Source organism: Phasianus colchicus, chromosome Z, assembly GCF_987193195.1.
Source record: "Phasianus colchicus chromosome Z, bPhaCol1.hap1.1, whole genome shotgun sequence".
NCBI lineage: Eukaryota > Metazoa > Chordata > Aves > Galliformes > Phasianidae > Phasianus > Phasianus colchicus.
The window spans coordinates 34,167,647-34,191,548 of record NC_143476.1 but is presented as its reverse complement, the minus strand read 5'-3'; the positions used below and the strand labels follow the sequence as shown (position 1 = coordinate 34,191,548).

Below are 23,902 nucleotides of genomic sequence, written 5' to 3'. Positions count from 1 at the left end.
CGAGGCGTGGCCGTCAGGTCGGCCCTTGTGCAGCGCTGTTTCTTGGCCCGGGTCCGCCGTGCCGCTCCGGGGACTCTGTGTGAAGCTAAGTCCCCTGCTGCGATGGGCCCGGAGGGGAAACCTTGCCGTGGGGGGCTGCGGGCTGGGTTTCTGAGGCCCCGGGGTCTGAGTTTTCTCAGTAATGCACCTGAACCGTCAAAGGTTACTACGCAAAATGCGGGTGCAAGGAGCTGGCAGCACCTGTGGTGTGTTTGGAAAGAGAAATGGTGGTGCTGTTATACATTGTTGCGGCTGCGAGTTATTTCTTTGTGTCTGGCCGCGCTCCTCATGTTCTGCCCGACATTAGCAGGGCAGTGTTCGAGGCCAGATTGGATGGGGCCCTGGGCATCCTGGTCTAGCATTAGGTGGGAAGGTTGGTGGCCCTGCATGTGGCAGGGGGGTTGGAGATTTGTGATCCTTGAGGTCCCTTTCAACCCTGGCCATTCTGTGATTCTGTGACTACTCCCATCACAAGGCCTTATCAGTGTGTGCCAGTCAGAAGCACCCAAGGCCACGGGGTCTGAAGTACTGCACACGCACCCAGGGTGATCCTGAGTTTATTATTTTAAAATTGGACTAATGCGTGGTGAGGATTTTCTTCCACAACCTATTTCAAGACCTCACAAAGGTAGAGGTGAATAGCTGGCATCTTACAAGAGGAGGACTCCAAGCCGTGGAAATCAGGATTTACAAAGGGGCTGATTTCAGACATAGGCAGCATGGGGTATGGCACTTCGAGGAAGGTTTGTTCAATTCTGTGCTGCAGAGTTAGCCCTGAGCTGCCTTTTGAAAACATTGCAGCTGTGGGTGTTTCTTTTTGAGCACAACTTCCTGCTTGTTCACAGGATGCACTGCTCCTCTTGTAGTCTTGCATTTCATGAACTATTTTATAAGCAGAAATGTAGCTAAATAGTGAAGGGTTTTGTGTGTAGTAAGTTAATTGCGTTTTGTGTTGTCTCATTATGAAATCATCAGACACTGCTGTCTTTCAGAGAGGATGGGAATAAAAGTAACAGAATTTATTTGATTAATTTATATTTCAGGCTTCTGAAGTCAGCACAAAAAGAAGAACATCAACTGAAAACAACGAGCCATGTGAGAAGAAGACCAAGTCACTACAAAGGACTATGGATGACATCTATAATCCAATGAAGACTCGGGATAAAAGTGAGTTGACCATGATCAAACCTTCAAGCATTTGTACTTCATGAACAGTTTTTCATTGTCAACTGTTAAATAAAATGATCAGAGTATGGTTTAGAAATGTCTATTGGGTGTAAGATACAACTTTGAAGTGTCACCATGAACGTATTAGCTGTTGAAGCATTCTTTGTGTATCGGGCTAGGTATTGGAGCCTCTGAAATTACTCTGTAAAGTCCCTTCAACTGATTCAACTTTAGCAGGTTGTTTAATTGGTAAAGTCCAGGTGCTCAGGCAGAAATGCTACAACTTAGAACCATCAAGGTTGGAAAAGATCTCTAAGATCTTCTGGTTCAGTTGGCAGCCCACCACTACCATGATGACTAACCACGTACCTCAGTGACACATTTCTTGAGAGCCTACAGGGATGGTGACTCCACCATTTCCCTGGGCAGCCCGTTCCAGGGCTTTACCTCTCTTTCTGAGACAACGTTTTCTAATCTTTATTGGTTTAGCTGTCCGTCTTTTAGACTCATGCTGTGGATTAACCTGACTGACACCATACCTGTGCTGCATTTGGCTTTGAACCAAGATTTTAACAAATAAATTATGCTAGTCAAAAAACAAATCTTTTCATATGAAGTTTATTACACTTATTCTCCATTTAAAAGAATGAACTTCTATATTCTTTTTAAAGAGGGAATTATGTGCAGTTTTGTGGTTTTGATGGTTTTAAACACAGTTATGGGGCACTATCATCTATCTAGCAACATTGTCTGTGTAAGAGCTATGCTGAAAAATCACACTTATCCCTAATTTTGTGCCTTAGCAGTTATCAGTTCAGAAAAAGTTTGTATTTCTTTCCTCATATATGAAGAAGGTGATGAATATTGACTTTCTAGAAAATTTAACTAAACTTATTACACATGTAATTCTGTCAGGTTGGCAGAGTAAAGTCAAAGAGAGAGAATAAAGAATGTAGGAAAGAGAGAGACTGATGTAAATGCCTGTATTCCGTACTGGTTGAGGTCATTCTAATAGACATTTGTTTTTAGAAAATAATTCATTAATGTTTTTTGTTATGTATTTTACTGAAGAAGAGCTTCTGACGTATGAAAAGCCCCGCATATGTTTGCAAACTCTAGACAGACTGAGAGAATTCTACAGTGATTCAGACCAGCCGTGTAACAGAGTCCAGGAAGACACTCTTCAGGAGAAGCAATCATTGATTTTGGAGAAGTGCCCCAGTATTACTGGGAGAAGTCTGGAACTGAAAAACCCTCTTCAGTATGGGGACACCAGCCTAAAGGTTACTCAGAAGGTATGTGGTGCTTTGATCTACTGCAGTGCAGATGACTTTAAAAACAAAACAAAACAAAGTTTGGGACAAGACTCCTTTTACTTGCAAAATATTTTACATTCTGTCATTAAATAGTGTGGCATCATACAATAGATTAGCATTTATGTAGGGATGTTACCCTGGAACTCTTAGCACAATGAGCAGAACTTTATTTATAGCTAAGTTCTTCAGAGATATCATTAAATTGTGCATTGTTTCAGTAGTCAGTGATTAGACAGCATAAACACTGGTAATGTGTCTTGTAACCATGAATTAACTTATAATACTGTAGCAACCTATTATACTGTATTAACAGATATTCAGTGTGGTCCTTTGCATTGATTTCTTTCTGTACCATCAATTTTGATTAAGGTCATAAAATTCCCATCAGGCTTCTTTGCAAAATGTTATTTAGGATTTTTGCTAAAATGTAGCTTAATTCAGTTGGATATATCTCTAACTACTAAATATGCCCATGTTTCTTTTCATGTGCAGAAAATACAGATAGTTCCCCTGAGAACTTGCTCTAATAGCCACAATACATGACAGTAAGAGTGTAATAGTAGCTTTTCCTTTAATTACGAGGGAGTTGAGCAAACATATTTTTCAGAGGAAGAAAACTTAGTGTGTCTGACATGTTGGTAGCTTGGTTTTAGGGGCCGCCTTTCTAACTTAATTGAAAGGCCTATCACTGCTCACTGTGTAGTTGTTTCACTGGGACTCAACTGTTCCTTAATAAGGCTTTACGTCTGCCTCTTTAGAAGGAAAGAGGCTGCATGGAAGTGATTCTACCTTCCCTGTCTTGAACTCTTGTATCAGGGTTGTGTGAACAGAAGAACAAAAACAAGAGTGAAACAAACAGCCTTTGGCACAGAATTGCTGTTCTGATGATGGATTGAGATTATGCAGCTGTGGTCACATGGCAACTACAGAAAAGCTCTTTCTTCTCCATTCCTCTTTCTCAAACACTTGTCTGTCTGGCAGTTTTTAATTTCTGCTTCGTCTATGAGTTTAATGTATATATACAGTTTAATGTATACATACTGTAGTTAAGTGGGAAGCAATTATAGATGCCAGAACTATAAAAATATATTTTGCATGTGCATGTGTGTGAAACATGCAGGAAAATATTTTTCCTTTCATCGTTATGATTTTTCTCTTTGGTAACATTAGAGGCCATATGTGCCTGGCATAGATTCACAGTTAAAAATTTATGTGCTACAGTAACTGCAGTAGAGGTGTCTGTTTGGTGAGCAAGGGCAGTGGAGGTCTCCTTCGACCAAGCTGTGAACATAAACATAAGATGGATGTTTCTGCAGAATCAGGTTTCTCTTTGACTTTGAAAACAATATGTTAATCTTCCCCATATCAGCTGTTGCAGGACATCTGTCTGCCCACTCCAGAGTTGGCTTCCAATGCACTAACACTGGCATGCTTTTTGTAGCAGTATTGCCTGTACATATTCATATCCTTGCATGCTTTTAGTCAAACAGCAGCTGATTCAGTTGATGGTTATACATGAGATTATGATTGCTATTTAGCTCTTCTTTCTCAGATTACAAGCAAGGGCAACTTTAATCACATGCAGAGAGAGATGCAAGCAAGATGTATGCAAAGGAAAAGTAAACAGTGATTGATTATTACTTAGGATACTTACTGGATAGCAAGGACTCATGATCTTCCAAACAAAGCATTTCTATCATTTCTTTGCATTATACAGAGCCAGGCATGTAAGATGGGGGAGGGCTTTTTCTTTGCTTCCTTGGAATGGTTCATCTTAGATATATGTCCTGCTTTTTTTTTCCTCTTGGAATTACAACCTTTAGCCTTTTCCCTCCAGATTCCTTGAACTTAACCAGCTCAACAATTCAACTTCCACAAGTGTTTTTACTTTCCATAGTTTTTTAGTGGCCTTTTTTCACAGGCTTTCCTAGAACAGTTTTCTCTGTTGAATGAAGCAGTAATATTGCTGTGGTGGTTCAGAGCTTGGATCAAAGACAGCTAAAGACTGTGGGTCACAACAGGCTACAATAGAAAGCTGAGGATTACAATAGACATCTAAGTTCCTGTGACCGTCTGAGTTCTAAATGCAGTTTGGGTTTGTTTAAGTTGAGCTATGTTGTCTGCAACTCAAATTGGTCATCCCTTGACTGTGTGCAGTTCTGGGAATTTTGCAATTCACAGATGTGCAGCAAAGTATTCTTTTTTTTTTTCTTTGTACCTTCCTACGACCCAGTGTATATGATTTGCACTACCTTTCTTCTGAGCTTCCATTGCTCTTGAACATCCAGTTGACTTTATTCCTTGTCATTTAGATAAAACAGTTGTTAGAAATTGAAGTTTACTGAGTTTATTTGCAGATACAGAAATTCACAGCACAATCTCATCCATCATGTTTTGTGAAATTGTTTGTTGTTAAAATATGTGCGTGGGGATTGTCTTAGCATTCTTTTTCCTAGCAAATTTTATTAATGCATGATATTTTTGTGTAATTTGGAAGGAACTTTGCTGTAAGTGAAACTCACCTTATTGATATTGTTTACTGTACTTATAAAAGGCTGAATCCATCACTCCTCTTACTAAACAGAACAAAACAAAGTTGTAGAGCTGAAGTTGCTCAGCTGGCATAGGCTGCATAATGTCAGTAGAAATGCTGAACAGCAGAGAGAATGGGCTCAAAGCCTTAACTGTTAAGATTTTTAGAAACTGTTATGTAGATTTTTTTGGTTTTTTTTTTTTTTGTGTAAGAGTAAATCTGTGATATTTCCTAGACTTGCTTAGTGCAGACTGACGAAGAAATATGGTTTTGGAGCTTGAGAAAGCAATCTGAGACTTGTACTGAATTGGCTTGTTTTTTGATTTAACATAGATTTTGGGAACATCATTATCTCTGCACTGCAGTTTCTCATATGTAAGTTGGAGTGATAAATCTTTTTTGATGATTCTTAACTTTTCCATATTTTATTTACAGGAGGAGCCACACTGTGATCTTAGTCAGTTTTCTGCATCTTTTAGAAACTATGAAACTACTTCAGACATAAATCTCAATAAGAGAACCAAAACCATTTACACTCCACTGGAACTTCAATTCATAGAAATGAAGAAACGATATAAAGACGCTATTTTGTGTGTGGAGTGTGGATACAAATATCGCTTCTTTGGAGAAGATGCAGAGGTAATTTTGTTTTTCACAGAATTATGGAAGGATACTTGCATTGTGTTAGTGTCTTTCTTAGGTGTATGGGCATTTCCAGAAGGAGGCTTTTCGTGGGCATTAATTTTATGGCTGTTTTTAATACTTGAAAACAAGATGAAAAATCTTTGCATACATAAGTTAAATTAACTATTATTCATACATCTTTTACCATAATCATAGGATAGATCTTATAGTGCTTGCTATCCCGAGTATTAAGAACTAAAGAGACATTGAGGTGCTACAACAATTACTTGGCAGATTTAAAGTTGAAACAGTTTTAGAGGTGAATTCACTCTCGTGGCACAGATCAAAATCTACTATTTCAGTTTTGAAGACAGCAAGCCAAATGGTGCCAAGTAGATGAATGGATACTGCCTCAGTGCAGACAAGATCTTAGATGCAAGAAGAGTAGCTCTGTGGAAAATAACAGATGCTACATTTGTTCAGTTCCGAAGCATATTCAGATGTTGCAGCCACACACACCGAGTTGCAATATGATAATCTGACATATGAAGTCAGTGATACTGAAGCCTCTGTTTGATATGATATGTGAGGACAGAGGACGGTGGAAACAGTCTGCAACACTAGACTTTTTCTTGTTGTGTTTCCATTTTGAAAGTGGAGATTGGTGTTGTCACAGAAATGAATTCCTGTACTGCATTTTGATGTGTTTATGGAAGTCATAGCTGACCAAACTACTATCTAACTCTTTTTCTTCTACTTTGCAGATTGCAGCTAAAGAGCTAAACATTTACTGTCATCAAGATCATAACTTTATGACAGCCAGTATACCAACTCACAGACTGTTTGTCCATGTGCGACGACTTGTAGCAAAAGGACATAAGGTCATCTCTGGCTTTTAATTACACACTATACAGAATTGGATAGTATTGAAATAGCTTGCACTGACTGTACAGGAGTATTGTTTGAACTGAGAAGTAGGAAATTCATTATCACTTGTTTCTGCAAGTAGAATGGCTGACTTGCTCACTGTTGCATTTTCTCTTTTCTAGTGAATGCTGTGGAATTCAAACAGGTTCAAGCTTTCTCTGCTGTTTTAACAAAAAAGTAGCTTAATGTTTTCTAGAACAGTTATTTTAGTTATTTTTTAATCCAGCCTTTGCATTTGATAAAGAGGAATTTGTATACACTCTCCTTTTTAATTCCTCACATCCTATTTTTCTCATTCTAGTCTATATTTTATTTTTTCCCTCTTTCCTCCATGTTATTGACCTTCCCCATAACTCTGTGGCTTTCTTCTTGATTCCTCTTTTTTACTGCTTATCAGAAAAGGACTTGTCCGTATAAATTGGAATAGCCATTCTCTTGCAAGTGCTGAACTCCAGCTAAATTGTTTCAGAACAGGACAGGAAACACAGGGGAAGAAATCGAGACAGCAGTTAAAAGTAGACAATGCATGAGGAAAAGCTATGTGTTCCTGGGCACTTTAGTAGGGCTGATGCTAGCCTCTGCTCTTCCTGTTCAGCTTTAATGATGCATTTTCCATTTGCATATCTTAAAAGATCACAAAAAATATTTTAAAAAATTATTTATAATCAGGAAGCTAATGTTTCTTTTCTGTGTGCCTGTAGGTTGGAGTAATAAAACAAATGGAAACTGCTGCACTGAAGGCTGCTGGAGACAGTAAAAGCTCTCTCTTCAACCGGAAACTGACTGCTCTCTATACAAAGTCTACACTTATTGGAGAAGATATCCTTTTCAACTGAACTCATATTCAGACTCTAATAGTTGCATATGAGATTCTACAATATCGTTATTATCACCAGAGTGTAGCATAAGTAGTTAGCTCACAGGAAATAAAATTTCTGATTTTTTTGTTGTGGTAAAACATCATCCAGGGTTTATAAAGAATTTAATCTCCTCAGGGATTTAGGCTTATTGTAAAACAGCTGAGTTTGTGTTTCCTGTAGTTATTTTCTGTGTGATCTTCCCAAGTCTGTAGTGTCCAAAGGTCTTGTTTTCAGTTAGGTGTTTGAACAAATGGAGACGTTACAGTATTGGTAGTTCAGAATAGTGTGAAGGAAGAAGTGACTAGTGTCAATAATTTAAGTGCAAAGAAAGTACTAAAATAAATGGACTTTTAAAAATAAAGCTAGGAAGTTAAATCCTGAGGTTATAAAGAAGATGCAAAAAAGATATGAAAACAGCTTGTTAGCAGTCACCTTGTTTTCTTTTTTTTTTTTTCAAACAGTCTTTATTTTTCCTCCCTCTTCCTTATCTCTGTTATGTTTTTTCTTCAATTTCTCAATTAGTGTTTACCACACAAGAGAGCTAGAAAGATTGTTAGATTAATGCCTGTGACATTTAACTTCAGCGAAGCAGATAACATAGTCCTGGGAGTTTGCTGGAAATGTTTTCATGTACATACAAACTCTCTTACAGTGATTGGCAAAATGAGGAAGGCAGACTCAGCAATATGAACCAGCCTGTGTGACTGATATGCAACACATTTTGAACAAAATGAGTCTGATGTTCCTTTCAGGTTGTTTAACTTGGAGTATTGCTAGCTCTTCTGCTATTTTGTGTTAGTGCATTCTGTGAAGTACATGTGTTTTGCAGACATGAAGTTAAGGTAACAAGTGTAACAGCCCATGTGTGGCATCTAGCTATAGATATACTGCTCTTGATTGGATGGGGAGGCCTGCAGACATGGCGTAGGATGGCTCTTTCATAAACTGATGCAATCTGCATCATGTAACTGAAAAACGACCACTGACCAGTTCTCATGCTGTTAGTCATCTCAAATTCACTATAGTGAAGGAGTAATACTAATAAAAGTGAAATAGACAGTCTAGCAATAAAATGAAAAATGTAGTTGAGAAGGACTTAAATCTAGAAAGACCTACATATAATCCACAAAAGTCTGTACTGTGTTGTTTTTTTTAATATTTGCTACATGTGAACCCTTTGCTGAAGCTAGACGATTCTGTAGATGTTGAAGAGGTAACTACAGATATCCCTGATAACTACCTCCTCTGTATTTGTGAAAATGGAGAAAATGTAAAAAACAGAAAGAAAGGTGACATTGTTATAGGTGTTATGGTAAGTTTCCCTGAGAAATCAGGATTCTAGGCTTTTGTTTACTGTTTTTCTTAGAAGTGGGTTGTTATCATCTTACAGTCACAGTTGTTCTGTATTTTAGGCTCTGTTTTGTAACAAAGTCCAGTGTAGGTAAGATATCCGTGTTTGAATGTTGATAGTTTAACATCTAAAAACTACAGATAAGACTTGGAACTGATAGCTGTTCCTAGTACTCTTTTTGCTGCCATGTCTCTTGAAGACATAGCTGTTTTATCTAAACACAGAAAAAGTTATTATGATTGTGTTTGCATTTGAATGTCTCACTGCAGCTGGGAGAGAACAACAAGTAGCAACAACAAAGTATGGACTAAGTAAGTGGCAACTAGTTTCTAAGCTGAACTGAATTACATGTATTTTCCACGGGCTCCCTGTTTGTATATTTTTGCATAGTCCTTGATAGTAGTAAAATTTAAGCATTAACAGACAGGATATCAATGACACATCTACATTTTTAAGGTATCATTATGGTTTACCAAGACAAAGCTGCAGTAGTCTTTTGAACTCGGTGTCATGTTATACATTTGAAGAACATAATTGCATTTTTGATCTGTTGCTATCTTTAACTGTAGGGATGCTATATAATTTTTTTTAATATACTCCATCAGTCTTCTTTCTGGCTTTGCTAAAATGCTCCCTGAAAGTTTAACTACTGAATGTTTATACATTATTTTGTTTGACAGGCAATCCAACCAACTACAGGAGAAGTAGTTTTTGACAGTTTTTGGGATTGTGCATCTCGCTTAGAATTAGAGAGTCGGCTTTTACGCCTGCAGCCAGTTGAACTAATACTTCCATCCAGCTTGTCAGATCAATCTGAAAAGCTCATCAACAGTGTAACCTCCATGAGGTATGTTCTGTGGGGATTTTGTTGTGGTATTTGATTTTTTGTTGTTGTTGGTTTTGTTTTTAGTTATAGCTGAGCTATTGATGAGGTACAGATACAGAGGCAAGCATTGATGTGTAGTCTGCCAAGACCCTCTTCAAAATGACTGTGGTCTGCTGCTGAGTACTCATTTTTCACTTGCATTTAGACTGCAATTCATGTCTTCTGACTGAGCCTGTGAAAGGTTAGCATGCCTAAACATTTGTTGTTTTCATTTACGTCATCTTGATCCTGCGCTCTTAATTGCGTGTTTTGTTGGATTTGTTTCAGAGCTGACATACCTATCTTTGGGATCTGAAAATAGTTTCCTATGTCAGTAGTATTTGTTTGTCATAGTATTAAGATCTCTAAATGGCATGGGACAATTTTTCTACTAATGTAGAACCATACAAGAAAAGGTTTGCAACTGGTATTTTATTTTGTCTGTGCTATTACGCTATCTTAGATTTGAATCCAGACTTGAAAGGTATGATGACTGATCATCCATCTGTATTTTGAGTACTCTTGGTGTCAAAGGTAAAGTTATTTCACATTTTCAATATTAATTTTACTGTGGCATAAAGCCAGAAGATGAAATAATTTGTGGGATGATAAATTAAGGGAATAAATGATTTCTCCAAACAACTCTCCTCTCCCTTTCCTACCCCTCCCCTCTCCCACAGAACTCTGGTTTGTAGAGAACCCACTTAGAGTTTGACATTTCTGTTTTGAATGAAGTCACCAGAAAGGATGTGTTTCCTCCTACATGTTAATAAAATTGGAGCTAAAGAAAGCCAAAGAAAAATGAATGTATTACATAGGTGCAATTTTGTACTGGGGAGAAGACAGAAATGTCATCATTTCCTATATAGTAAAAATAGACAAATGCATCACTGTCACATGGATGGCAACCACCTGACAAATTTTCAACACTCTACCTTGACTACCTCACTTAAACTCTGCCCATGTCATCATCGTGTATCTTCCTCTAATATCCCAGACGCCTGATTGGTTTAATCATTGTGCTCCGCAGGTGTTCCTTTGCCACCTGCTAGTGTAATCCTTTGTCCCCTTCTACAGGGAAAAATAGAAATTGGTGTGGTGTCATGGATGTATAGTCTAATTTCATGGAACTTGCACAAATGTCTCTGTATTCAGCTGTCAGTCTTTCAAGGGCTTGAGTGTTCTAGAAGCAAGAAAGGAAAAGAAACTGAATACCTGGAAATCCACTTGGAAATCCTTTTTGGGGATCAAAAGAAAATGTGGCCTGTGAAAGTGTTATATCCAGCACAATTCAGTGACATGTGGCCTTTGCAACTCATGTATGAACTGCAAAATCATAAGAAGTTGAAAAGAACTGTGCTTGATTATAGATGTACTGAGCAAGCAATGTCAGTGTGTGTTCATGCAGTGCAATGGTTTGTTAAGTCTTGAGCAGACAAATAAAATATTCTTCCTATCAGGAATAAATATTTTGTAGTTACCAGCAGATATGCTTTTCTGTCACATTATTAATATTCTTTCTTTTTTGCAAATACAGGAATACAGTTTTGTCATGGACAAAGCAAGTGGATTTTACAGAAACTATTTTAATTGTATCCCCTTGGTTCTGATGCAGATTTTAGAAAGCAGTTGTGTTTTTTCTTTTAATTGCATGCAGCTTAAAGTGTTAATAAGTAACTGCTCATTCCTATTAGAAATGAAAAACATCTACCAGTAGAGCAGATGTTTGTGAGCAGATGTTAGTTTATTTTTTATTTTTCTTCTTTATGGTAGCTACCCCCAGATATTTAGAAAGTGTCTCTCTGTTCTAAATGTCTGTAATTAAATGAGGGTGGTAAAACTAAAACATTCCTTCATTATACTTTGGTAGCCTCACTTCCCAGAGATTTAGCCACTAGAGGGCCCTGAAGTATTTAATAATAATTTAAGTGGTTCTAATAGTGTTCTTTCTATAAAATTGCTATTTTAAAGCAGTAGCTTTTTTTTTTTTTCTCATGTATGGTGGATGATCTAAAATATGGTTGTATTTTGGTTGTGTTTTACTTTGTAATTTCACTCTTTGTCTGCATTTTTTTCTAATAACTCACAGCTGTTAGCTGGGAGAGATTTAATGGATTAAATTTTTTAGAAGATATTTCTTACTAGAACCACAGGAACTGTGCATCCTGCATTTCATCAAAGCTCATTTAGTCTTTGTATTTTTGTAATGCAGTGGAAAACACGGGAATTTGTAGGAACAAGGTACAAATAGGAAAGAAAAATTGTCCTGGGAAATACATAGGTTGACGTGGTCAAGAACAAGTAGGAGAAGAGAAAAGTCTTTCTTTCTGACTGTATGCAAATACCTTGTAAGAGTTGTACCGGTAGCTGTCTGAGTGACTTGGGGGACAGTTTGCTTTTGGATATTGAATATTTGGATATTGGATATAATATTATCAGATCAAGGTAATGTGAGCTAGGTCTCTGTTCTAAAATATATTTGAAGAAAGATTAATAAAAATGATGTCAAGATAATCTACTGCATCTTTATGTCAATGCACATGATCAGTTGGTTGTATTGAAAGACTTAGAAGAATCTTCTTGCTATCCATATTTTTTCTCTCTGTTTTAAAATATATAAAAAGTAAATATGACGAATATATACTAGTATATGTACTTATCTCTCTGCCATCAGTCTATGAAAATAGGACATAGGAAATGTGCATATTTCTTTTATCTGTAATGCTTCACTTTCCTCTTTCTAGTCTATTTTTGCTGTCACCACAGCTATGTCCAAACTCAGCTAAATTATTTACAGTTTTTACTAGTGCTTCTATTTTGATATTGTGAACAGGAGAATAAAATACCTGAGAAGCAGAGTATTGTTCTAAATTTGTTTTTAACAAAATAAAGGTCTAAATAACTTACCAAAATATTTTAGTATCCTTATCTGGTTGATAATCACCAAGAAATACTATGACTAAGGAGTCCTTCATTGTAGTAGAAATCATTTCTCCTCATTCATCATGTAAAAACAGTTGTAAAGAATTTTGAGTCAGAAATTGAAGTCCAAACAAAAAAGTGGCCTCTTTCTTTACTTTTAGAGTATTATGGAGTACAGTGATAACAATAAGCAGTAATACTGTAAGGTACAGTGATAACACTGTAAATTTGCTAATCCTGTAAATCACTGCATATATGAATTTCCACATTTTAAATATGGCTGAAAACAAAGTCTTGCAATGGGAGGAACTTTGTAATCAGTTATTAAATGTGTGAAGCACTAGGAAAGTGGTTTTAGTTAGAACAATCACAGGCATAGATGTTAATATAACGAACACAAAGTAAGTAAAGTTAAATGTTACTGCTAAAATGAGCTAACTCAGATACTTGCATGATTTGTTAAACAATGGAGCTTTAATCCAGTTACTATGAAGGCAGTTTAGCTGAAATGCATTTTTGTAGGGGAAAAAAGCCTGTCTTAAAATCAGTAGGTTTGAAGGAAGTTAAACTCTTTGTAAAAGACTTTGCTTAACCATTTGGATTAAACTTTAGTATTTACCAACATGAGTAAGCTTTAAAAAGTAGTTTAGTTTGCATCTTATTCTGCGTAAATTTTCCCCCTGGTAATTTAAAACTTGTGGAAGCAAATGTTTTGAAATGTATGACATGGTTCCATGTTCATTTTGTTCCAGTATGTTGCAGTTTCAGGTGGTAAATGAAATGGTCCTATTGCCAATGTTATGACAGACATTGTCCTTAAGAACGAATCACTAGAAAGTGCTATTCAAGGACATTGAACCTGAGGTCAGTCCTAGTGGCAAGCCTTCGTTCAAAAGCAAACCTTAAGTTAAAAGTAGCTTATGGAAAATGGTTCAGAACAAACTGTTCTGGCAGGTACTGTTCTGTTCCCGAACCCTTGCTAACATCTGTTTGCAAGTGCTGGCTGGGTTCGAGGAAAATCTTTTAACACTTTTAGTTTCCTTTTTCTTCTAGAAAACTAAGAAAAGATTCTTCCTTGCCAATACATGCGTATGCACTGTGTTTTGTACTCCAAGCTCTTCCTAGTCAAGGGTCAGTCTCCATTCTCCTTTGTGACTGCTGCATTAAGAGTTGGTCTGTCTTGGTCTTCCTGAAATCCTTCCACCTTTGGTTGTTCTATTTCTCCTTGTGTATCTGTTTTTCTGTTTCATTGAAAAATGTAGTACTTTTGTCCTGCAAATCTTAAGATGTCCCAGGGCTTCTTTTTATATTTTTTTTCCCATTTGCCCTTTTTATGTGAAAGGTGTTAATGCATTATTCTGTGACATTCTTTGACAAGTGTTGCATCTTCATCTTCAAAGCACCATTCCATCCAAGTCTGCACTGTTGTTTATCTGTTTGTTTTTTAACATGCTCTGTTAGATGTCTGGCTGACAATCTGTAATTGGGACAACATGGTAAATAATCTCATCTGTGTCCTTGGATCTCTCACTTTATTCTGCTTGCAGACCTTGTCAACTTTCTACTAGCTTGGGCCTGCAATGTGGGAGGCTGTTTTGACATAGATTTCAATCAGTGCTGCTTTACTTGTGCTTAAACTGGAGTTGATTATTGTTGCTCTGTAGTATAGCTAAGACTTATTAACTCCTGATTATGGCATCCAGTTTTCTGTTTTTGCTTTAGTACTGCAGTATTACTTTTGGCCTGGATATTGCTCCTTGGAATTGCCTTCTCAAATCCATACTTAACTGACCTAGTGACAGATACTGTCAAATTACCCCTGGACTGAATCCCTCAAGTAATTCATCTTCCATCATTACATGCAAGGCAGGCTTTGTATTTAAGGATCTTCTTAAGCTTTGTTTCAAGATCCGCCTGCTTACACTGAGTCATTAAAGTGCTAAATACCCCTCTTACTTAACAATGTTTTCTGCCTTTACCTTTGTGTCAGCTGTGGTCGCAGATAGATGGCTGAAGTTGGCAGGGACCTCTGAATCCATCAGATCCCAGCCATTGCTCCAGCAGGGGCACCCAGAGCAGGGTGCCCAGAAATAAGAGATATCTTTTGTCTTTTTGTTTCAATGTATTCAGTGCTGTAATAGAGTAGATCAAAATGCTCAGGGTTCCTGGAAATGTGAAGTACAGTCATCTTTTAAGTTAATTTGTAAATGGTATGGGCACAAGCTATGGCAAATTTAATACATCTACTGGTCTGCAGTGCTACTCATTATGAATTATTCTTAGATAGTTAAGAGTTTGTCACCAGTAAACAGGTAGAAACTCAGCTGCAGTTAACTCAGTGAAATCTTGGAAATGAATTTAGAGGGCATTTAGTTTTGCGATTCTTTATATGTGGCTAATGATTGCTGAGATCAGAGGATGTATCAATAAAGTTAATACTGAAGATTTTTTATAAAGAAAGTAGATGTTATGTGCATATATTCATGTAGCTTAGCTAATGAGATTTGTAAGGGAACAAGGAGGGGGAGGCTTGTAAAGGCAACACCAAGATACTAAATGGTTACAAGAAGAGAAAATAGTTTTGCAAATGAAATTACTAAACAGAGAAAAGTATCTGAAGAGTGGGTCATCTAGAAACCAGTAGTCTCACAGTTTGTATACTTTGTAATATTCTCATGGATTTTTAAGTGAAAGGCAAGCTGTGACAAATATCTTGAGAATGCTTTGTATAAATGGATGGTACAAGCAGTGGAATTTGCAGCAGGAAAAACAAAAGCAAGTATGAAAACAGCATGTGAGCTATTTTCTGTAAATAAAAAAAACAAATGCATCATTGAACAGATGTTTATGGATTAAAGAGGCTTTTTGCACTACTAATAATCCAATTCATGTTCTGGGCAACTCAGCTGTACAGAGATCTGTTTGAAGAATATTGGTCATGTCATAGCTTACTTGGCTTGAATGCACAGGAAAAAAAAAAGTATTATCTAATCATTGGATGATGCTTTTCCATTTGATCTTGTTGCAAGATGCAACAGATGCTGTTCTCAAAGAATCACAGAATGGCCCAGGTTGGAAGGGACCCCAAGGATCATTAATCTCCAATCCCCCTGCCAGAGGCAGGGCCACCAACCTCCCCATTTAATACTAGACCAGGTTGCCCACGGCCCCATCCAGTCTGGCCTTGAACACCTCTAAGGACTGGGCATCCACAACCTCTTTGGGCAGTCTGTTCCAGCATCTCACCACTGTCTCTGTAAAGAACTTCTCCCTGACATCCGACCGAAATCTTCGCTCCTTCAAACTTAAAACCATTTCCACTTGTCCTGCTGTTATCTACCCTTTCAAAGAGTTGATTTCCCCTCCTGTTTGTAGGCTCCCTTTAGGTACTGAAAGGCTGCAATGAGGTAACTCCTCAGCCTTCTTTTTTCAGCCCAGCTCCCTCAGCCTGTCTTCATAGGGAAAGCGCTCCAGACCCCTGATCATCTTTGTGCCTCTCCTCTGAACCCTGTCTAGCAGCTTCTTGTCTTTCCTGTACTGGGGGCTCCAGACTTGGACACAGTACTCCAGATGGGGCCTCACAAGAAGGGCAGAGTAGATGGGGACAATCACCTTCCTGTTCCTGCTGGCCACCCCTCTTCTGATGGAGTCCAGGATATCATTTGCTTTCCGAGCTGCAGGAGCACACTGCTGGCTCATGTTAAGCTTTTCATCCACCAGGATCCCCAGGTCCTTCTCTGCAGGGCTGCTCTCAAGGATCGCTCCTTCCAGTCTGTATGGATGCCTGGGATTTCTCCAGCCCAAGTGCAAAACCTTGCACTTTGCTGTGTTGAACCTCATTAGCTTCACCTAGCCCACATGTATCACAGTATCTCAGTATCATAGTTCATTATTTTATTCTGTGACATTGCCAATGTAAGGTGTAAATCTGTTCTGACAAATTGCTTCTGTGTAAAAACAACTTGTCCACTGCCTTCCTTACTGCCTTTCACAGATTAAGACACAGCACAGGCATATAGCGCTCTTTGGATGCAATTACTGTTCAATTATGTGCAGACTTGTCATTAGAAAAATGTGCTAAGGAAGCTGCAAAGCATTATGTCTGAATACAGTGCACATGTTCTTAGAGACTTTTCTCAATGTGGTGATTCTAGATAAAAAAAAAAAAAAAAAAAATGTAACAGCTTCCTTTGGATGTCTTGCCCAGCCCACCTGTTCATGTAAATTCCTCCTGGCAAGAGAGATCCTTTGTGCGCTGATAAGTGTCCCCAGTTGTACATAACTGTTTTGGAGGTGCATTGTTTTTCACATGATTGCAAACTACATGAAGAATGCGTTGCACTCAGGAGCTGTATTTGTGGTATTCTTGCACTGAGTGGTCATATTCGTGGTTTAGCGATTCATTCTGTATTTTGGTTTTCTTTCTTCCCCAGAAGTTGAGACAGAAATTGTTAAATGAAAAATGTTTAAATTGAATTTGATGGTTGTACAGCTTCTTGCAGTCAAACATTAACTTTTTAATTATAAAAAAGCATCATACTGATAGGAGCAGGAAAACTAGAATGTTCTTGTTTCATGTTTTGGAACTTATTTGATTTATTGTTATAGGAGAGAGCAGAAGCTGTACAAGAAAGAGACATGTAAGTAATTCTACTTTTTTTCCATTGTCTTCGGTTGTGGTTGTTGTTACTAATTTATCTCTCTATATATTTATATTATTGACTGTTTGACTTCTCACATCAGCTATACCGGGGAAGAATGCTGAAGCTCGTAATTTCAAATCCAGATGGGAGCCTGGAGATCTGCATCTCAGTCTTTCTGGAGGTATACCTCCATGCTGAGGTGCCACTGATCCTGTTATTTGGGGAAGAAGGGGTAGCAGCAACCAATTTACAACAGCAAATTTTCCCCAGATATCTGTAAGAAAAATAATTGTGGTATGTTTGTTGCCTTGGTGGATTATAGTTAATTACCAAGTAAATTACCAAGTTTGATAATCCTAATTTGAAGGGACAGTTTGCATTTACTTTTGAAAGTTTTTGAATTTGAGATTAGAAGTCCCTGCTCTGACTGAAGATACTGACGTGGCATTGTTACTGGAATGTGATTCATACTAGTAATTTAATTTCCAGATTTTCAAGTATAATAATGCAAGTATTATTTGAAGAAGTGAACATTTACTGATGGAGATCTGCTTTGGTAATAAGGTAGCAGAGATGTTACACACGTCAGAGATTTTCTTCGTAGAGCAGGTGATTACATCTGGCAGGAATGTGTAATATGGGAGTTGCACAGTTGTAGTCATTTTAGAGACTACATGCTGCACTGAGATGGGAAGGGAATTCACACATTCTTGCACTCTGCTAAAGTTGTGTCACCTTTATTAAAGTACAGGTTAAAGGACTTGCAAAAGTGTTGAATGTCCCAGCAACTCTAATTGTCCAGATACTGTGGAGTACGGATACTGGACAAGATCAAAATTTTAGGTTTTTTCTTCTTAAAAATATCCAAATCCCAGACAGAACTGCTAATTCTGTTTAAATGAAGGTGACTTTTGAATTAAATTGTTTTATAAGGATACAATTGCTTCAGTACTTTGCTGTTATTAAATCTGTACCATAGGCTATCCTGCATGTTGACTGTTCCACGGTAACTTCTAGTGGGCCTGTTCTGTGTTTTAAATTGGAAATTAGTTTTCATCAAGCAGTTATATAGCTGGACTTCTGCAAAGCTGAATGCATATTTACAGTTTCATGCACTGTGGAGGAGCTAACATATGATGAAGCTTCACATAGATATAAAAGATGCTAACCTTTACCAGGGCATAACCAGGACATGAGTTGCTCATTTTCACTTGTTCCAGATGTCACTGAAGATTCTGCAGTAACCAGCAGCTATACTGCACATGTGTAAATGGATAAAAATTATTAAGCTCTTACAAACAAAAAAAAGTATGATAGTTTTTTTAGCAGACTATGTAAGTATGGTAGCTTTGTTATAGACTTACCATTTTCAAAATAGTTGCTTCTCTTCTGTAATTTATTCTTCTTTGAAGTTCACTTGGGACATCAATCTTCAGTTGTGAAACAGTGACATCATGGATAGTTTGGAAACTTTATTTTCTCAGATTTTACATCTCCTTCCCTTATCTCCTGCCATCATTGTTAGTGCCAAGGGTTAGAAATTCATCCATTGTAATAAAAACAATATAGCAATGTAAGTGAGGGTAGTAGTGTGGAAGAAAAAAAGACTGAAACTCTGCATGTTTGGCATATAAAAGTGATTCTAAAGAGAGAAGAAGATGAATTTCCTCTTAATGTGTCCATCATCCCACCCATCCTGAGTTATGGAAGGGACAAAAGCCATGAAATGGCTTGAATTCTTGAACTGTATTCTTCCTCTTTGTTTATATTGTGCCTCTCTAATTCTCAGATGAAAGGTAACTGTTTGCCTCTCCATCCCTTCCTCCTATCCCTTTATGCCTATGCTACCTGTTTCCGTGAGTCTCTGTCACCTCTTCATATCTGCCATTTTGTTTGCTGTCTCTAGATGGCTTTTTTCCCCATCTCCAGGCATATTTCATGTACTCCTTGACCGTGCCAACCAGTACATTGTACATTGCATTTTGCTGCAGTCATGGCTGACAGGGATCTTAAGACTTTGTACTTTAAGCTGCCTCACTGAAAGTTTTACTGCTTTTGAGTTATGCATTTCACTTTCTACTAAACCTATTTTATCAGGACTTGGGGAGAGTTCAGGAGAGTACTGAGATATATTCAGTGTATATGCATTGTTGCATTTGCAATGAAAGATTTCCAGGTATTACTGGAGAGAGGGGAAGTAGGAAAAGACTGAAAAAAGCCTTTAATTTATGAGAACATGTGATCAGTTGTGTAGCTGTAAAAAATCATTACTTATAGTATTAATTGATGTGTTAAACTGTTTTAATTCTCTGAAAAGATTACACATGGATTTGCATCTCTAAGTGGAGAACTTAAGCCTCCTGATAAAACATTCTACATATATTACAAATACAGCATGCTTGTTATTCCTCATGTGCTTGACTGAAAAACGCTTCATCTCTGAAACTTCATTAAAGGATTTTTATTTTGAATACATCTACATAATAGTATACACATGTAATATACTTGTTTTGCTACTTATATGCAGATATGCTGTAAGGGGTTTTGTAAACTCCTTGCCTTTAAAAAGAAAAAAAAAAGTCTCTGCTTCATGATGAATTCACAGCTGTAACAAGAAAAGTACCCTGTTTACAGAGTGCTTAAAAAAATCTGAAACTAATAAAGACTGTAAAATGATGATTGGGCCTTGCTTTTGTCTCCTCTGAATCTGAAAGAACTTCTGTTTTCCTGGGCAAGTTTTAAATATTTTTAATTGATTAAGTTTAACATTTCCACCAAAGCTCTTGCAGTCTACTTGTGTGCACAGCAGCATTTTGAGGAAAGTTGTCAGTGCTTGCATTTACATTTGACTGATGAAAATTGTCAGTCAATCTAGAAAATGCTGTTCCTTTTTTGAGTATTTTATGGTCAGATTGACCTAATAACTTTCTCTGTTCAGTCAAGCCTTGAAATTTGAAGAGTGGGAACTGAATGTAGTATAGAGACCTCTGTTGTCTTTTCTGTAACCCACAGAAGCCAGGAATGTTTCTCCTTTCTGCTAGATTACTCTCATAGGTTTGCGGAGCAGAGGCTCTGTGAAAGATGTCTTTCTCATCAGACTTAAATGCTCACTGACTTGTATAGAGGCAATAAGATACAGAAAACATTGTTGAAAACAAGAGGGAAAGTATTGAAAATAAAGTATATAGCGGTACATGTTTAGTTATCTAACCCAGGTATGAAAAACAAAATGTTGCCCAGGGCTCAGACATAGCCAGTATCAGACCACAGTCTCACTTGGACATGAGAATTTGAATACTAATGCCTTTGGGTTTCCTAAGCAAAGAAGTGCTTTCATAACTGACATCAAATGCAGTTAGGATGAGTTTGTGTTAGCTTATTTTTTGGAGTGCATGCCTTCAAATAGTTCATAGCTTTTTACTCAAAATTATAATGTAATGTTTGTGAACTTTTGCTCACAAAAGTGTGATAGCTACCAACCAAATGAAATCAATCATCAAATCAAATGAAAAAAAAAATTGTAATGCTAAAGTTAGAGTTGTTCATTAAGATACCTGGGTTTATGCTGTCTTGTATAATGTAGGATTTCAATTACATAGATAAAATGCCTCACTTACGGTCCAGTCATTCAGATAATGTAGGAATCTGAACCTACATTCTGTTTGAGCCTGAAGTTTCATATGATTCATCAGTTGGATACTGAATTTGAAGAGGAAGCTTTGGTGATAATATGGAAGATATGCAGAAAAGAACTCTGTAACTTAGCGTGAGTGTAAGGCCTTTGAAATACAATAGATCATTTTGAAGACGGAAGTGCTATAAAAAGCATAAGACAGCAATGAGTCAAACACTCTCAGCTCTGTCATGAAAGGATAATTAACTCTTTTTCTTGACTACATCCATCCATTCAATACCTGACTCAGCAAAGGCAGCAGGGACAGTTATGACATGGGCCACTGAGAAGGAGATGAGTGTGACTCATCATTATGTTTCTAATTCTCATAGTGTTATAATTTGCAGAATGGTTCTAACTTGTTCATATTGTAGATTCAGTGAAATGTGTGTCAGAGTTATTTCAAGGGGAGTCATCCTCCATGGTAAGAGAAGGATCCCATTGCTACTTGTTCAAGGTGCATATGTCATTTTTAGAAGTCTTCTCTATGCAAATAAAGGGCTACCTGTTACCAATCATATACGTTTGACTCTTGATGTTACATTAGCTGCTTCTGAAATGGTTTAGAAGAAAAGATGAACTTCAGCAAAAATAACACATTATACGTCACGTAGCTTTCTGATGCTACAAAGGTGAATTGAAATTTGCTTGGCAGTTTATTCAACCTGTGATGTATAATTAGCATATTAGCAAATGTGTTTAATCAAAAAGCAGTGTGTTACATATAAAGGCTTTGATATGGTCCCACACAACATTCTTACCTCTAAATTGGAGAGGCACTGGGGATGGACTCTCCAGTTGATAAGGATTTGGCTGAATTGGGTGCATTCAAGGAGGGGTAATCAAGATCTCAGTATCCAGGTGGAGACAAGTGATGAGTGGTGTCCTGCAGGGGCCTGTCTTGGCACTAGTAATCTGCAGTTTTGCAGATGACACCAAACTGACTGGAGCAGTTGATATTTTAGAAGAAAGGGATGCCATCCAGAGGGATGTGGACAAGTATAACAGGTCAGCCATGTGAAGTTTAACAGGCTAAATGCAAGGTCCTGTACCTGTAGTCCTGTACCTGTGTTGGGAAATTCCTTAGTATGAATATAGACTTAGGGATGGTGATTGAGAGCAGCCATGTGGAGAAGTACTTGGGGATAGTGGTGGATGAAAAATTGGATATAAACCAGCATTAGGTACCTGCAGCCCAGAAAGCCAACTGTACCTTGGGCTGCATTGAAAGAAGCATGGCCAGCAGGGCGACAGGGGTGATTTTCTCCTCCTTGTCTAATCCAACCTTGTGAGTCCCCAGTTCTGCAGCCCTGTACGGAATAAGGATGTGGACCTGCTGGAGTGAATGCAGAGGAGGGTTTATGATGATGATTAGTGGGCTGAGACACCACTCCTACAAGGAGAGGCTGAGAAAGCTGGGCTTGTTCAGCCTCGATAAGAGGAGGCTCTGGAGAGACCTTATCATAGCTAATCAATAGTTTAAGAGGATCTGTAAGAAAGCTGAAGGGATTCTGTACTGGGGAGTGCAGTGATAGAACAAGGGATAATGGAGTTCAACTAAAAGAGAGTTTATTTATGTTAGAAAGAAATTCTTTACTGTGAGAATAGTGAGATACTGATACAGATACAGATTGAGAAACAGTATCAGTGAGATACTGATACAGATTGAGAAACTGAGAAAACTGTGTGTTGTCGCATCCCTGGAGGAGTTCAAGGCAGCAGCATCTAGTGGGAGGTGTCCCTTCCTATGGCAAGGGTTTGGAACCTAATAATCTTAAGGTCCCTTCCACCCCAAGCCATTCTATATTTGATTTTTAAAATACTTTGGAAGGAAAACTCAGAACGAAGTAAATCTATAACTTTTTAAGTGGTATTTGTGGGTTAAACTGACCCCTTTTGTGTGCTAGTGTGAAAGCTTTTGTGACTTCTTGGTGAAGTGCAGCAAGTAACTGGGACAATTCAAAAGCCGTTTGTTATTTCTGGTTGAATTGTTGAGAGGTGGTTATTATTCTAGCTGTTTGCTTTATGTCCAAGCTTTTATGCCCGTGGAAAATGAATGAGAATGACTGAAGATGGTAGAAATGGCAGGACTGTTGCTTTTGGTGGTTGCTTTAATCTAAATTAGTTTAAATTACTTGGCAGGCTGTACTCTTGGTCTTGTGAGCACAGTGGTCTAAATGAGAACTGTAATGTGATGAATTAAAAGAAAAGTCATTCTTTGTAAATGTATACTTCTCTAAATTTTTATCTTTTTTTTTTTTTTTAAAGTATTTATCTCAAAGCATGATTATAGATGTTTATTAAGACGGGTATATTTTCAGATGCCTGTATATCATAGTTTTCTGCAAGCAGAATGTAGACTACCACCTTATATATTGTGTTTGGTGAGGGGAATTCCTATATGTTAGGACTGTTCTTTATATACAGATTTCAATATACTGTGCCGACAACTTTCAGTATTTTAAAATACAGGATCTGAATGATGTGTCTCTTGATTTTTCTCAGTTGTGTGCTAAAATGCCTTTTTTGACAAAAATGAACAGTTTGCTTTTGTAGTTTTTTCTCTATTCCTCTAGCATTGTAAGCATTTAATATGTAGATAACAACATGAATTTTATTCTTTAGTTTCCCTAAATCAAGTCTTGAGTTATTTATTCTCATTTATTAGATTTTTCGTTAGTTACTAGTAGAATATAGTATTTTTAAAAAATTCTATCATTTTTAGAAAACAAAATAACAAATGCAAAAAATTCTGTTACTTCTATTTTTGAGCTCAGTTCTGCAGAGATGGTATGCAGTCATATGGTAATGAAAATTACATTTTGGACTGAACGCTTGTCAGAGAGAACATCCGCTTAAAATGAGGCCTCCTAAGTGTTAACATGAGATAAATTCAGTCTTGGTTTCAAATTCTCATCTCCTTTTTCATTTTTCCTTTTAAACTCTACCACTAAACTTATGCTACCTTCATCTGTTTCCTTT

The 23,902-nt window shown here is 37.4% G+C and overlaps 1 protein-coding gene across 1 annotated transcript in view; it reads left to right on the top strand.

Annotated features, from left to right (window-relative positions):
* Positions 1 to 23,902, top strand: part of MSH3 (mutS homolog 3) — a 111,020-nt gene that overhangs the window by 197 nt on the left and 86,921 nt on the right. The window contains exons 2-8 of the mRNA XM_090132645.1: positions 1,083 to 1,206; positions 2,278 to 2,501; positions 5,491 to 5,694; positions 6,444 to 6,560; positions 7,308 to 7,427; positions 8,635 to 8,778; positions 9,498 to 9,664. Coding sequence (XP_089988771.1) covers positions 1,083 to 1,206; positions 2,278 to 2,501; positions 5,491 to 5,694; positions 6,444 to 6,560; positions 7,308 to 7,427; positions 8,635 to 8,778; positions 9,498 to 9,664 — 1,100 coding nt within the window. The remainder of the gene's footprint in view (positions 1 to 1,082; positions 1,207 to 2,277; positions 2,502 to 5,490; positions 5,695 to 6,443; positions 6,561 to 7,307; positions 7,428 to 8,634; positions 8,779 to 9,497; positions 9,665 to 23,902) is intronic.